At 47.2% G+C, this 17,194-nt stretch overlaps 1 protein-coding gene across 2 annotated transcripts in view; it reads left to right on the top strand.

Annotated features, from left to right (window-relative positions):
• The window catches only part of LMBRD1 (LMBR1 domain containing 1), a 686,985-nt gene that overhangs the window by 529,374 nt on the left and 140,417 nt on the right, over positions 1-17,194 (top strand). For both annotated transcript variants that reach the window (XM_086926465.1, XM_086926466.1), the window contains one exon: positions 15,912-16,061. In XM_086926465.1, coding sequence (XP_086782591.1) covers positions 15,912-16,061 — 150 coding nt within the window. The remainder of the gene's footprint in view (positions 1-15,911; positions 16,062-17,194) is intronic.

Genomic DNA, 17,194 nt, shown 5'->3' with positions numbered 1-17,194 from the left:
AGCACTGCTGCTCCAGGGTGCAGGCATCAAGCCCCATGCATAAGCCATTGCCGCTCTCCGGTATGTCACCACCCTCCTGCTCTGGTCAGCTCTGAAGCAAGGTGTTGGAGCTGAGACGGGATCCTGCCAGCACCCTTGACCTCACTCTTCCCTTTCCCCTCACCCCTGCAGCCCATGAGTCCGAAACCACATGTCGGTACCAAAGTCTCAAAGACAATGCTTCCATTGATGCCAAAACCACAGTTGGTGCCAAGAACACAGTAAGCTCTGAGGTCCTCCCCAGCAGACACTGAGGAGAGGCCAACCCTCGAAAAGCTCCAACAGTAGCTGGATGAAAGTCAGTGCTGCATTATCTTCCACCCACTCACAGGCAAGATCTCTACTTCAGAAAAGACTTTGCCTAAAAAGCATAGACACACCTAAGAGGACACTCTAACTTGAGTCATTCCTCTGCTACCACTAACCCACAAAAGGCCTAAGGACAAGGCTGCCCTTCGACAGTGAACACCTGTTAACCTGCAGGATGATGAGATGTTGGAAAAAAAATAAAGAACGACACAGACATCGCTTAGGTCATGGTTTTCCTTTAAGTTTCCTCCACCAGGGGCTCCTTTCAGAGAGAACAAACAAGGGGTCAGTTCAGGGCCCCTTCTCCAGAGCCTACTAAGTCCTACCAATAACAGCAGCATAGTTACCATCAACAGGGAGGTGGAGGTTACACACGGGACACCTTCAGAGGTACCAGCTCCAAGGGTTGGGGCAAAAGCCCTCCCCCAAAGGGTGATTCTACCTCCAAGAACTGACTTGCCCTGAAACCCACCTGATCACACAAGACCCTTCAGGGGAAGACTGGTGATTTCTTCGCTGCTTCGAGGAGATCACCATATGTATCCATCATTGAGCAGGGCTACTGGCTCATGCTCATCTCAACTGCACCAAAAATCCCACCACAAACACACACCCTCAGCCCAAAACACCTTGCTCTATTGCATGAGGAGATTCAGATGCTCTTCTCAAGGGGGCCAAAGAGCTAGTCCCCCTTCGACACTGGGGAAAACGTGTTTACTCTCTGTACTTCCTCATCCCAATCTCAGGCCTCTCAACAGATACATCCTGTCAGACCTTTTCCACATTATCACTGTACAGGATGTCATCCCCTGCTGCGGCAAGTCGACTTCATGTTTTCCAATCCCAATCCATCTGGCTCATCTGTGCTAGCTGCGCTTCATAGTAAGTGGTCAACACTACCAATTCAAAGTGTTACTCTTTGAAGTCAACACAGTCTCAAGGATTTTCACCAAATCTCTAGCTTTGGTAACCTACCATCTCAGAAGGGGAGGATCCAATTACTTTACATACCTAGAAGACTGGCTTATGAATATTGCAAGCCGACCAGACTGTCTGACCCACACCCATGCTGCAATCTCCCTTCTACACAGCTTGGGAATTGCCATCAACATCATCAAGTCCCACCTCAAGTCACTTCAGTTACAACCCTTTCTGGTGTCAGTCCTAAATGTGGTATTGGGCAAACCATACCCAACTGACCAAAGGGTGGCAGCAATGCTACAGCTTTTGCTTCTATGTCATCCACTCAGTCCTTTCACAGTTTGAATAAGAATGTAACTGCTGGGTGTAGTGGCATTATGCATAGCCATAGTCTCTCATGCACGGCTCCATTTGTGTCCACTCCAAGAGTGTCTTTCAGATCAGCGGTTGCAAGCGAAGGGTCAATGGAAAGTTCTAGTGCTAATAAGGATCAGCACTTATCACTCCTCGCAGTGGTGGAACAGCAACAATGTGTTGCAGGGGAGGTCCTTCCCAGACCCAGTTCCTCCGGTGACCATAACTACGGACACATCACTCGCTAGGTGGAGGGCACATCTGAATGACATGACTGTCCAAAATCTGTGGCCACCTTATCAACCGGGCCTCCAAATCAACCTTCTGGAAGTTTTAGCAATACACCTGGCCCTCAAAGGTTCAGGACATTCAGGGCAAGACAACCCTTGTGCAGACCGACAACATGAGCCATGTTCTACCTACAAAAAACGAGACAGCACATACGCTCTGCAATTGTCAGCACCAGCGCAACAAATTTGTCATTAGGCAGTCTTCAACCAAGTACACCTCCTGGTGTAGTATATCCTGGGAGTGGACAACAACTTTGACTCAGCAGCAAGTCCACGAGTGGGAACTCGACTCGTATGTGCTATTCCCTTACTTATCTCAGTGAGGCACCTCAGACAGACCTTTATACCATGTGTAAAATATGCAAAATGCCCATACTTCTCCTCCAGGTTTCCACACCCCCAGTTCATGGGGAGTGTGATAAACTGGGAAGGGATTTTTGCATACTTGAGACACACACCAGTGGTTCTCGACCCTTATAAAGATGGCCATCACCCCACACGAGAAGCTCCCCAACAGACCCGACCTTCTTACACAAAATCAAGGCAGGGTCAGACACCTCGTACCCAGTTAGCTCAACCCAGCGATCTAACTCCTGAGGTCCTAAAGTTTGATTACCTTAACTTACCTAAGTAGTGCATGGCCATACTGATGAAAAGTCCGTAGACCTACCACACAGACTTCCGATGCTGCTAAGTGGAAACTGTTTGTCCACTACTGTACTGCGAGCCACATAAACCCTTGCAAGCCTACAGTACAACACATAATTTGCTACCGCCTACATCTACAAAAGGCAGGATTACCTTACACCTCAGTTCGGAAGCACCAAACACTCCTCATTCTTGACGATCTATGTTATATAGGCGTTTATGGAGGTCCTTAGGTGTGTCATCGCATTATGGGTACCACCTGCCCCAGTTTAGAATCTGAATATTCAGACTCCTGGTACTTCCCTCGAACCACTGCATTCTTGCCCTTCGCAGTTTCTCTCCTGGAAGGTCACCTTTCTGTTTGCCATAAAATCCCTTAGGCATATTAGTGAGCTTCAGCCCCTTGCAATATAGGAACCTTTCTTGTAGGCTCATAATGTTGGTTCTTAGGACCAACCCCAAGTTCCTGCTTAGGGTGGTCTCCCCATTCTACCTTTACCAATACAGTTAAGCTGCTGGTCTTCTTTCCACAGCCTGACTCAGTAGCTGAGAGAGCACTTCACAATCTTGGTGTCAAGCGCGCTCTCAGGTAATATATAGGCTAGGCCAAATCCTTCCGTAAAACGCAACAGAGCTTTGTTGCCATTACACAGCCTAATAAATGACACTCCATATCTAAGGCAGGTATTTAGTACCAGGTGGGTTGTTAAATGCACCCAGACATGCTACCCTAAAGCCAAAAGGACAATACGTATCCACCCCAAGCCACACTCCACCCGCAAGCCGGCCAACACTGTGGCCTTTCTTGGGATCTGCAAAGCTGTCACATGGTTCGAGGCATGTGGGCTGCTGAATTCATATCTGTGCATAGATCGCCGCCTAGTGTTGGGTCCGGATGATCGCACATTGTTGTCCTGGAAGAGTCTTCGAAGTATCACGAGATAGGTGGCTCCTCCCCTGGACTACAGTGCGCATGGGCATCGACTCCATCCTCAGATTGTTTTTTTCCGCCATTGGGTTCGGATGTATATTGTTCACTCTAGTCGGAATCGATATTAAAAAAAAAAAACTTTCTTAAGGCCAAAAGGCCTTTAGGTTTTCGTCGGTATAGTCTTGCGTTCGGTGCCCGATTCTTCCAGCTCAGTTCCGAGCCGGATTTCCAGAGAGCCGCCTGCTTTCAACGCTGAAGGCCCAGTCGACGCCAGAGACCTTATCGACGGACCATCATAGAACGAAGTCCCTTCAAGAGATATCCTGTGTGCAACTCAAAGTATCCCCACATCGATGTCCACCCGGTGTGCAACAAGTGTCTGTCGCCGGATCATGATGAAGCCAGCTGCATGGCTTGTTCCCGTTTTCGATCCAAGAAGACTCTTCTGCATCGTCTCGCTGCGCGCCAGGAGGCCCAGCAGACTGCACCGGCGCCTGTGGACATATTCGATGCCGAGGATGATGAAGGAGCTGACCAGGAAGTTAGTGAGAACCTGTCGAACCCCGCGTCGGAGGTCGACTCCAACTACGACGCGGATGTTGAAATGCTCGACGCGGAAGAAGTCGTCGATGAGGTAGGAGACGACGACGGGGCCTTTGGGGCCATGGAAGATAGCTCGAGCGAGGAGCTAACTCAAACTGACATTGGGGCCGAAACGCTTCAGAAGGCTCAGGTCGAGGGATCGCCATTAGGCCTTACCCAAGATCTTCCAAAGAGTTCTACAGCCCCGCCTTCGGGCTCGGCAACGGACATTGCTAAGGAGCCGCACCCTGCAAAATCGAAACCGAAAGTAAAAACAACGGTCTTGACGCAAGTGAAAGCACTGGTGCCCCCATCGAAACCAAAAGTGCGTATTGCTTTGGTCGGCTCAAAGCCCTCGGACCTGTCGGCACCGACGAAGCAGAAGGGCGTTATCGACCCGAAGAAACAGCTGAAAGGCGTCGAGACGAAGTCTGGCATGCCGAAGACAAAGGTCAAGGCAGTCGAGCCGAACAAATCGGCGCCGAAGACGGTCGACACCGACAAAGGGCTTAGTGATCCGAAGGTTCTCGAGACTCCGCGTCGACAAGACAAGGCCAAGACTACCCACGAGTCCACGTGTAGTGGTGCCTCGAAGGATTCAGTCGAGTCGACGCAGCCGTCCGCCGCATTCTCCAAGCAAGTGGCAGACTCCCTAAAGCGCATCAAGGACAAGTCCTCGAGTGTCGGGCCTAAAGATCCTCCACCCTCGAAGCCTGTCGATTAACCTCAGAAGGCGTCGACGACCATCCACTTCATGTTGCCGCCGAAAGTGGCGCCGAAGGCTTTCGCCCCTAGAATGGCCACCAACGTGCCCGAGAAGGTGTCCTCGGTGCCGAAGTCGACAACAGTGGTCCTGGCCCTAAAACATCGACAATCCTCGTTGGAAGACCAACAGGAACAATTTATCGGTGTCGAAACAGGCAGACTTCCCCTTCATAAGCGGAAAATCGCCCCGGAACAGCCGATGGAGTCCTATAAAATTCCTCTAAAGAAGAAAAAGGATTCCACTTCGACCCCTGTTCTTGTGGAACCGGTTTCTCCACATGGCCATGATGTCTCACCCACTTATTCAGATGTGGACACTGGGGAAGGTGATGATGATGAATACAGCTATCCTGTATACACTGAGCCAGATGATACCAATGAACCCTGGGCAGCTGCTGCAGACCCAGGTGATCCTCACTCTACCCCAGACACTCAGATGTATGCTGTAAAAACGTCATCTACAGAGGATTCGGCTGCGTTTAATGCCCTCATTGAAAGGGCGGCAAAGAATCATGACGTCCAGCTCCATGCTGACCCCATTGAAGTGGACTTTCTTTTTGACACCTTTTCCGTCTCCGAGAGGACTGTCAAGACTCTGCCTATGTTGAAGGGTGTCTTGAAGCATGCTGGGGAAATCTTTAAGGAGCCTACGAGAGCCAGGGTGATAAACCCCAGAATTGAAAAGAAGTATAAACCGGCGCCTGGTGACCCTACTTACATCAAGAGATAGTTGCCGTTGGACTCTCTTGTTTTTTCTAATGCCCGGAAGAGGGCTAATTCACAAACAACGGGTGATGCTCCTCCCCCAGATAAGGAATCTAAGGTGTTTGAGGCATCAGGAAAAAGGGTGGCAGCTCAAGCAGCCAATATCTGGTGCATTTCAAACACACAGTCACTTCTAACCAGGTATGACAGGGCACATTACGACACACTGGAGACCCTGTCACAGCACCTGCCAGATGAATACAAAGAGGCAGCTGAGATGCTCATCCAAGAGGGGAAGCTCATATCAAATGCTTCTATTAAATGTGCTCTGGGCGCGACAGACACCGCTGCCAGAGCTATTAACACTAGTGTTATGCTGATACGACATGCCTGGCTCAGAATCTCCGGGTTCAAGCCAGAGATACAGACCACCATTCTCAATCAGACAGTAAACCCTGATCATCTATTTGGCCGAGAGGTGTACATCACCTTGGAGAAAATCAAAAAGGACACTGAAACTGCTAAGTCCATGGGGGCTCTACAGTCCCAGCAGTTCCGGGGTGGTTCTTTTCGTCGCTCAAGCACTAGAGGTGTTTCCAGAGGCCAGCTCTCCCAAACCACACAGTACTATAAAGGCGGCACACAGACCACATACACCGAACAGAGTCGAGGTGGATATCGTGGAAACAGCACCAAAGGCAGAGGTCGTGGAAACAACAACTCCAGATCCTCCGCCACTAACAAACAGTGACGCCTTGTCACTGCCCCCCGACCACGCAACACCTGTCGGGGGGAGACTTCAACAGTTCCTGCCAGTCTGGAAGTCCATCACCACAGACAGGTGGGTCACACAGCTTATACAGTACGGTTATTGTCTGGAGTTAATATCCACTCCACCCAACATACCCCCAAGACACCGTCCTATGTCCACCGAGCATTTGCACTTATTGCAGCAGGAGGTCCTCGTCATGCTGCAAAAAGGGGCAATAGAGCTCGTGCCTGTGCAAGAAAGAGGCACAGGAATTTACTCACTGTACTTCTTAATACCAAAAAAGGACGGGTCCCTCAGACCCAAACTGGACCTCAGACCCCTCAATCAGTACATTCTATCGGAGCACTTTCACATGCTGACCCTGCAGCAAGTCCTACCGTTGCTCAGTCAGGGGGATTTTCTCGCAACTTTAGATCTGAAGGATGCGTATTTTCACATTCCGCTGCACCCGTCACACAAAAAATACCTCCGGTTCACCATCCAAAACCAACATTACCAGTTCAAGGTTTTACCTTTCGGGGTCACCACGGCACCCAGGGTGTTTACGAAGTGCCTGGCGACGGTGGCGGCACACCTGAGGAGACAAAACATTCACGTCTACCCTTATCTGGACGACTGGCTCATCCAGAAAAAGTCAGCCCAGCAGTGTGCCGCCCACATGTCCCACACCATTCACCTTCTTCACGATCTGGGATTCTCACTGAATTACCCAAAGTCCCACCTGTAACCCGCCCACATACGGCAGTATCTGGGTGCGACGATAAACACTCTGGCAGCCACAGCACAGCCAAATTCAGTGAGGGTCAGCAGCATTCAATCGCTGATACAAAAATTCAGACCTCAACGCTCGCTTCCAGCGCGAGTGTTCATGCAGTTGATAGGCATGATGGCCTCCTGCATCTCCATAGTCCCGCACGCGCGACTACATATGCGTCCGCTTCAGGAGTGCTTAGCTCGTCAGTGGACTCAGGCTCACGGACAGTTGAAAGACCTATTGTTGGTGACCGGTCGTGCATACAACTCTCTGCATTGGTGGAATCCACAAAACCTTTGCAAGGGACGACCGTTCCAGGAGCCTGTGCCACAGATCATTCTGACGACGGACGTTTCTCTCCAGGGTTGGGGAGCTCATGTACTCCACTACACTGTGCAGGGACTATGGACACCACAGCAAAGGAAGATGCACATCAATGTTCTAGAACTGATGGCTATCTTCATGGCAATGAAAGCCTTCAAAGTACATCTGTGCAACAAGGTCGTGTTGATCCGGACGGACAACATGACGGCCATGTACTACATTCAGAAACAGGGAGGAACACACTCTCCACAGTTGTTGCATCTGGCTCAGAGCATGTGGAAGTGGGCCATTCAGAGAAACATCTTCCTCATGGCAGAACACCTCCCAGGCAAGGACAATCAGATGGCGGACCTGCTCAGCAGGTACAGCCACCAGATGCACGAGTGGGAGATACATCCATCAGTACTCCACCCGTACTTCTTAAGGTGGGGTCATCAAGAGATAGACCTGTTCGCCACAAAGGAAAACGCCAAATGCCCAAACTTTGACGCCAGGTTCCCACACCCACAGTCGCAAGGCAATGTGATATGGATGAACTGGTCAGGCAAATTTGCGTACGCTTTTCCCCCAGCACCTCTAATACCGCTGGTGGCACGCAAGCTGAAGCAGCACTCGATGACTCTAAACCTGGTTGCTCCGACGTGGGCTCGCCAACCATGGTACACCACGTTTCTGGAACTATCCGTGGTACCGCATCAAAGGCTGCGCCTCACACCCAGGCTTTTGACGCAGAGCCATGGCGACATTCAGCATCCAGATCCACAACAGCTCAACCTGGCGATCTGGCTCCTGAGGTCTTAGAGTTTGGCTACCTCAACTTACCTCCTGACTGTATGGACATAATCCGGGAGGCAAGAAAGCCCACCACCAGAGCATGCTATGCGGCGAAATGAAAGCAGTTTGTCATTTATTGTGCAGACCACAACATTAACCCGCTGGATGCATCTATTCAAAACATCATTTGTTATCTCTTACATCTGTACAAATGTAATCTGGCCTATGCTTCTATTCGTATACATCTATCCGCAATGGCTGCTTATCTCCAAAACAGACAGCACCTCTCACTTTTCAGGGTGCCTGCCATTAAAGCCTTTCTGGAAGGACTCAAACGAGTCATTCCTCCGCGGACGCCACCAGCTCCCGAGTGGAACCTCAATGTGGTCCTCACCAGGCTGATGGGTCCCCCTTTCGAACCACTGCATTCCTGCGAGATTCAGTTCTTGACATGGAAAGTGGCTTTCCTTATAGCGATTACGTCGCTACGATGAGTTAGTGAACTCCAGGCACTAACTATCCAAGAGCCATTTATTCAGATTCATTCCAACAGGGTGGTGCTTCGCTCTAACCCTAAATTCCTTCCTAAGGTAGTTTCTCAATTCCATATCAACCAGACTATAGAACTACCTGTGTTCTTCCAAAATCCAGAGTCACTTGCGGAGAGAATGCTCCTCACACTTGACGTCAAGCGGGCCCTAATGTACTACATTAATAGTACCAAAGATTTTCGGAAGACTAAACAACTATTCGTTGCCTTTGCGCCACAACACAAAGGTAACCCCATTTCCAAGGCTGGTATAGCCAGGTGGATCGTTAAAGGTATTCAGATCTGCTATCAGAAAGCCAAGCGCACTCTCACCATTCCACCGCGGGCCCACTCCACCCGAAAGTTGGGGGCCTCCATGGCTTTCCTTGGAAATATTCCTTTGGAAGACATATGTAGAGCAGCCACATGGTCTACCACACACACATTTACAAAACATTACTGTGTTGATGTGCACTCCAAACAGCAGGCAGCTGTAGGGCAGGCTGTTCTAAAACACTTTTCCAAACTGCTGCAGCTGGCACGGGCGGCCGCGGTTAATGGAGGGACTGCTATGTATTCTATGCACAGATAGGAATTCAGCAGCCACATGCCTCGAACCGAATATGCTACTTACCAGTATGCATCTGTTCTTGGCATGTAGGGCTGCTGACATTCATATCGCCCGCCCTCCTCCCCGGCGCCTGTAGCGGCTGCAGCATTCACACATACTTCTAGCATGGTCATCATTCACATAGTTTCACTCCATCTTGGCCACAATGGCTAAAAACAATCTGAGGATGGAGTCGATGCCCATGCGCACTGTAGTCCAGGGGAGGAGCCACCTATCTTGTGATACTTCGAAGACTCTTCCTGGACAACAATGTGCGATCATCCGGACCCAACACTAGGCGGCGATCTATGCACAGATATGAATGTCAGAAGCCCTACATGCCAAGAACAGATGCATACTGGTAAGTAGCATATTCGGTCTACTCCACACACCTTCACAAAGCATTTTTGTGGGTATATTATGTGTGTATATTACGTCAGATGCGAAGTCACCTATTCTAACTGAGGGGAATATGCAGGTTTTGATTCCTTCTCAGGAAGAGGTTTTGGAAAGACAGCCTGTGTCGATTTAGGCAGGGCCCTTTTAGCCCATTTCCGACATTAATGTGCCTCAGATGGAGGAGAGCTGGTTGTCTGCTCTCGGAGAGGCTTGTGCCCTGGGTTCCAATCCAGCTTCAGGGTTGCTTTCTCCCCCTGTGCAAGTTCTTCCTTTGCAGACATGCTAAGGAAAGTGGATACCTTTTTCAACTTGTCACTTCCTACAGTGCAAAGGTCCACAGACCCTTTGATTGAGGTCCTTTTTCAGGGACAGACAGGCAAAGAACCTGTTCATCCATTTGGGGAGGCCCTTTTTGATATTGTATTAGGTACTTAGGCCAATCCTGAGTCAGGGGCATCAGAGGACCGGGATATTGCACATAGACACCTGCCAGTGGACCCAGTTTGTCTTCATAGACATCCTTCCACACGTAGATTGGTGACTCAGGTTGGGACTTCTGCACCTAAGTCTCCAGTGGGTGGTAAGGAGACTAACCCCCACATGCATCAAGCATTTTTTGAGTCGCAAACGGTGCGATTCCTTAAAATCGGCTGTTTGCGATTCCAAAAATGCTTTTTGGAATGCATCAAGCATTTTTAGAAATCGCAACATTTTTGCGATTTCTAAAAATGCGATTGCTTTTAAGAAATCGCAAATTTGCGATTTCTTAAAAGCAATGCATGATTTCTTTTAAAATTGCGAAATCGCAATTAGGGGGTCAAATTTACCGAGTGGTTGAACCACTCGGTAAATTTGCAAAAAGTGTTTAAAATGCTGAAAATGCATTTTTTTCAACATTCATGTTACGGACACACATGTCCTTAGGACATGTGTGTGTGAAACATGATGCGAAAAATACATTTCAGGGGTGCATGGGGGGGTCCTTTGGACCCCCCCCCCTGCACCCATGAAATGCATTGACAAATTGCGATTTTCAAAGTGAAAATCGCAATTTGCTAATGCCTTCCCATTGCTTCCTATGGGCCTTTTGGCCCATAGGAACCAATGGGAATAGCGAATTCGCAAATTGTATTTCGGTAATTTATGCGATTCGGTAAAAATTGCGATTTTTACCGAATCGCATAAATTTACCGAAAATATTCATGCATCCCGTTTTGCGAATTCTAAATTGCGAATCGCTATTTTTCGCAATTTAGAATTCGCAAACACCCGGGATGATGCATGTGGGGGTTAGAGTTGTGATATATGTGGTAAGCACATCTTTGCGTCTGCAAACTCAGCCTTGAGATCCACAAATACGGCTTGTGTGCTGGGACGGTATTCCATGCTGTATGGGAGTCACTACATAATATGTTGCCATCTATTCCAGGTAACCTCTGCTCAGGGATTAATGATGTAATTAGAGATGATCAGCAGGCTGCTCGGCTTACCATATGACCACTACGGACACTGTAGGTTGTGCCATGGCATCGACAGCTGCATTAAGGCGTCTGGCTTGGTTGGCAACTTCAGGTTTCTTGGAGGCTGTCCAGTCGACATGTCATTTGAGAGTGCCCATCTTTTGGAGTCAAGCTTATGCAGCATTAAGACATTTCCTTGATAGACAGGGGTCTATCAAGGATCAAGAACTTGTCCTTATACTCGCGATGCAGACTATTTCTTTATAAGCGAGTAAGCTTTGAACGGGCATTTTACATGTCCATTGTTGGTTTGACCACTTGATCTTCCTTCAAGTGCAGATGTTTAATTCTCAGTACCATTTTTTCCCTTTCTTAGGTTGGTATTGACTTAGATGACGGAGGGGGGATTCCATTTGTCCCTTAGCCTCTGAGGATGAGCTTTGTGCTCAAGAGGTTATTGTCAAAAGACATGTCTTCATGTATGGAAAAATGTTGACGCAAGCTTCTTTAAAGCAGTTCAGCATGCTAAAATGAGCATGGTTTTGACCTTTCGTTCTCTCTCATAGGAACATGTTGGTATGCCAGTGGTAATTTTGGTCTCTTTCACACTGGATTTTACACCAGTAGTCCGTATTAATTTATTTGCTCTTTCTTTGAAAGTATTTGTTTGGTATCTTCCTATCTTCATACATTGTATTGGCACTTTTACTATGTCACATGTTGTTATGATTCAACAAACAGCTTGGTGTTGCTTTTATAGGGTTTTTTGCTATTACCTTGCCATTCATTACCATTGATGAATGGACTATAGAGTGTAAGGTTTTCCTCCCTTACATGAGGGTTATTCACCAAGGCACAGGGTTTCATCTAGGCCTGTGTTTTGTTGATTCTTTTAGGGTTTTTCTTTAAAAACCAGGTCTGGTATTAACATACCATTTGATGTTTCTTCTTCATTAACCCCTTCCGTGCGGCCGCGATTTTCCCCGTGTGCGGCCGCCGGCAGAACACGGGCGGGCCATGACGAACCCCAGCCGTCATCAGCACACGAGCACCGTAGTGCATGACGTTTGGGGTTCGTCACCAGCATGGAAGGGGTTAATGTTTCAAACATAGTTGATCTTTTTGGCACACTGCTTCTGCAACCAGTTTCTATAGTGGCTCTGCTTTCTGGCGCAGAAGGTTTGACATCTGAGCACCGGACAGAACTTATATAGCTTTGCTGACGCCATGACAGGAGTCGACGCCATCCCAGAGCCATACAATGCCGTCCCCCAGCGCAAAGGTACTGCTGAAAACGTTCCGGGTTCAGACTGATGCCTTGGAGAATTCAAAGTTGATGAATCTGCGGCTAGACTGTGTCTCTACCAGATATTACATTACCAAAGGTAAATAACCTTTACTTCATGACCTAGAGAGTATGGCTTTTGCTCCATCTTTAGCCCTATTTTCTTAAAATACTGCTGTATGGAAAAGAACAGGATGGGTTAGCAGGCAGTGTGTGGAATAAGTCCTCTGAAGCCAGAGGGGCAAAGCTGTATGTGCCAGCCAAAGTGAGGTTAGTTGCTAGTCAAACTAGTACACTGCAATTGATGTAGGTTCACAAAACCGGAGTCTACAGTGTGGCTGAAGTTCTATATTCTACCCTGGCAAGGTACTGTGATCGGTGGCGAACATCTGCATTCTTCCTTGGCAAAGAGCAATGATCAGTAATTAATTTGGGAAACATCTGTTTGGTCATGGCATGGTAGCTCGCGGGACTGTTTCTGTTGGAACAGAACCAAGCCAAATGTTCTTATGGCTGGTCTCTTTTTTGAGTGACATAGTGGGCAAGAAAATAATGGATCAGCTTGCGGCCGCTCGCAATTACCAGCATCTGAGAATATTTCAAGCATTCTTTCTATCACTTTTTTGTTTCTGCTTTTGAAGATGGTCGTATGGTTGTGACCATGTACAATGATGGATATTGTCCTATTTCTGTATTTATGGGTGTCTGTCGTGATATTAGTCCTTGTGGCACTATAAAGAATTAGTCCTAGTTCCAAGAAAAGTGGTTTCAGCAGTGCACTGTTTGCCCTCACACCTAATGTGCTGCTGTCTGAGCCAAAACATTCTGCCCCGGCTTTGCTGCAAGGAAGATGCTGTTCATTGAGAATTCTAAAGAAATAGAAGAGAAACTTTGTGTTTGTGGAAGTCTTGCCTGCAGGTCTGTTATGCAGGACGTTGGGAATACTGTCTTCCTGTTACTCACAAGCCCTCCTTCCTGAGCATAATTCCTAACAATGCATTCATCAGCCCTCTGGCAGTAATGACTAGTACAGCACGCAGTTGTAAAGTGTTTCTCATTCGGACCATCCCACTCTTATTTTACCGTTTTTGTCGCGACCATCCAATTTATACATCTAGCCGAGGAAACGTTATCAGGATAAAAAGTTAAGGTTGGATCAGTACATCAGTTTCAATTAAATTAAATTAAAAAAGTATTGTGTCAGCCTGCCGTTGACAGGCCATACAATATACATATCAAAATATACACACTTCAAGAATGAATACCATACTTCAATAATCAAAACGTAACATTGCTGATGTATGGCAAACAGCCGACTCTAAAAGTACTAATACATTAAAAAGTTAAATCATTGGGTCTAATGAAAGTGAGAACATAGTGAAGCCGCATAGGTTATTACAAATCACCATTTTTTTTTTAATTAAGTGCTTTTCGAGATGGTCCTTTTACTATAAAAGTGCTAGTGCCTGAACAATAGCCACATTGGGATGCCCTTGTTACAATAAAAGTTATAGTGCCTGGCCAATTACCAGCCGTGGGCTAATCAAAGTAACGAAAAGTGTGGAGCCATGTAGGCTATTACTAATCACCAAATCCGGTATAAATCACTAATAAAGTGCTTTGCGACATGGGCATGTTCTATGAAAGTGCTAGTGCATGTCCAATGAGCAACTCTAGAACTTTGGCTCTTATATAGACACACTATTACAGTTTGCCAAAGAGACATCAGTTGCTAGGCCGCATGGATGATTTTAAGACCGACCAAAACAAACTGGCTCATTATTAAAGTGCGTCTCTGACTTGCCCTGGCAATATAATAAAATACTTGTGCGTAGCCATCAACACACTCTAAATGTTGATACCTGTTGAAATAAGTTCATTGCACCTGATGGAAAGGGAATCTACTAGGAAAATCACAGAAATATTTTAAAAACTCATTCATATTATATCCCATCAGTCAAATGACCCGTTAGTATTCCACAGCAAATATAAGCAGCTGCAAATCAATCAACAATATGCACAGATAATATAATTAAGTAAAAAGAAACTCCTTAGATAACAGTGTTAGTACATTTGTCTAGTAGTTACTTTCCAGGCAACATATATGTATGAAGATACTTGATTAATAATTTGATCAGTCAGTGCTCATATCCGGTTCACTTACGCAGGGGCGGCTTTAGACATGTGCAAGCTGTGCACCTGCACAGGGCCACCAAACCCCGGGGGCTTCCACGCCAATATGTATCCTTAATATAATAATCCTCTGAGGATGGATACATATTGGCGTGGCGGCCCCTGGCAGGGATTTGGCGGCCTCCGGCTCTGTTCCACTTCCAAACACCCTAACCCCCCCCCCCCCCCCCCCAGACCACCCCCGTCCCCCCCCCCCCCTCACTGGCCTCCGCGCTCCACCCCGCCCGGACCCCCTCTTCCGGGGCCCCATACCTACGCTTCCTACCCATGGCCACCATGAGCCTAGAGCCGTCCCTGACATACGCAGCTGCGCTGGTAAAGTTGCTCATTTGTCACTGTCTTGGATCCTGTTAAACCCTGGACTGCGAACCGCAAAAAACCTAAGCTGAGCCCCAAACTTGTGCGCCTACCTCCCCACCAATCCATGGAGAGTGCTCTGCTCCCTCCCTTTCTCCTTTGACCCTGCACTGTGCACTTCTGTGTGTGCTGCTGCGCCCCCTTGTGTCCTGTGATGCTTTGCCCGTGTGCCTGGCACTGCTCTTTCTCCCGTCCCCGTAATAAAAATCATTGTGTGAGGGCTGGAAGGTCACAGTGCTGAGATCCCAAGCTGTGCCTGATCTGTAAGCAGGGGATGTTTGCACTCTTATGCTCCTGTAGTATATGTCCTGTTCAACCATCTATCCACGTGCTCCCTTTCTTCGATTCTTCTATCCACACATTGTCACCGTTCATCATTTTATGTATACATTCACTCCTCAATTCACCAAGTCCCTCGTCCATCCTTTCACGTGATCATGGACTTATTTTCACGCTAACCCACTCAGCCTTCCATAGATCCACAAACTAACAACCCTTTGTGATTACGTTTTTTTCTTTCTGTTTGTCGATCCTTCCTAGCAAACTCGAACCCTGGAACAGGTTACTCACTTAAACAGTGGCGTAGCCAGTGTGCCAAGTGTTCCAATGCAAGGAAGGAAGTGGCCCCCCTGGCCGCTGTTTCAATTGTGAAATTCAGCAATAATCAGGGTTCAGTTCCACCCCCCTGTACCCTCGGCATTTGGACCCCGGTGCCGCTGCACCTGCTGCACCAATTGTAGGTACACTCCTGCACTATAATAACTATATTTAATCTATTTCGGTGGTGTCCGAGATCACCCACACTCTCGTGATCTTTAAGTGGATGTTTTTTTCTTGCCTAAGTATTAATGTATATTGATGCTTCTAAATAAAGATTCAACTACCTTTCTTTCTGTCTTTCATTTTACAGCTGTACAAGATTAGACGAGGTCGAACCCGCCCCCAAGCACTTTTATTTCTCTGTATGATACTGTTGTTGATAGTTCTCCATACCAGCTATATGATATATAGCCTCGCCCCTCAATATGTTATGTATGGAAGTCAAAAATACCTGTTGCAGGTAAGACGCATTTATTTTTACTAAGAATCCCTTTTACTAACCGTTGCATAAGGTATATTCACATATTCTGCATTGTGTTCACAATCATGTTTAAAACATTATATGTTTCAAATTTAGAAATGGTTGCATTATTTATGACTATAATATAAGCATAGTGGTCCGAGTCATTCATTTGATTCTGAAAATTTAAAATCTGCGATCATATATTCAGATGACTGATTTGCTATAGTTTTCGGACTATTTTATGAAATCGAAAATTAAAGGTTTCAGGATGGAATATTACTCAGGTTGTGTATTTCCATGTTTGCTCGTCCTCTATTTTTCATCATGCTGATTAACCAGGAGAAATATATTTCCTGTTGAAATCTTTTCCCACTATGAACTCCCATGAAATATGGATTTTGTGCATGCAGTTGTCACCCTTAACTCCAGCCTTTCTTTGTCTTTCAAGCTTGGTGTACAAACCGGGTATAGAAAAACTTTGGACAAGTTTGTGAATACCCATAAAGTTGTGGCTATGCATTCTGATGTGATGTCTTCTTCCACTCGCCTAGAAAACCCATGTTTCAGTCTACCCAGGCACTGGCAGAATAGCCATAATTATAAATACAATATATGGCAACAGATTTATGATTTGCGGAATGAGCATGTGCCATTTTGAATTACAGATTTTTTTTGTGCGCATCTAAGGTAACCCTGGGCGGTGAACAATGCTCCGCTCTCGGAGTTTGCGGAGTTTTTCGCATTCTGCGATACGCGGAGCTTGCAGTGTTCTGAAAGAGTTTTTTTTCCTCCCTCGCGTTCACGAACATCAAATTGGCGAGTGTGGAAAATCCACCACCCAGCGCGATTTTTCCTCGTTCGCGATTGTCAACATCAAGTTGGCGAGCGCGAGCGTAGAAAATAAACTTCCAGGCGAGATTTTTCAGCGCAGGGGGGGGGTTCAGGTTTCTCATTGCGAGTGGTCACATGCTCGCGACCACTCGTGTTGAGAAACTGCCTGTTCGTGTTGAGAAAGCTGCAGCTCGAGTAAAAATCTACTTAAGCGGCAGAAAAGGAAAGAATGGACCGCATGCGCTGTGCAAGGTGCCGTTCGCAATGATTGCACAGTGCGGAAAAGCATCCGGCACACT

Source organism: Lissotriton vulgaris, chromosome 6, assembly GCF_964263255.1.
Source record: "Lissotriton vulgaris chromosome 6, aLisVul1.2, whole genome shotgun sequence".
In the NCBI taxonomy this organism is placed as follows: domain Eukaryota; kingdom Metazoa; phylum Chordata; class Amphibia; order Caudata; family Salamandridae; genus Lissotriton; species Lissotriton vulgaris.
The sequence above is the reverse complement of the archived record's forward strand: the minus strand, read 5'-3'. Positions and strand labels throughout refer to the sequence as shown.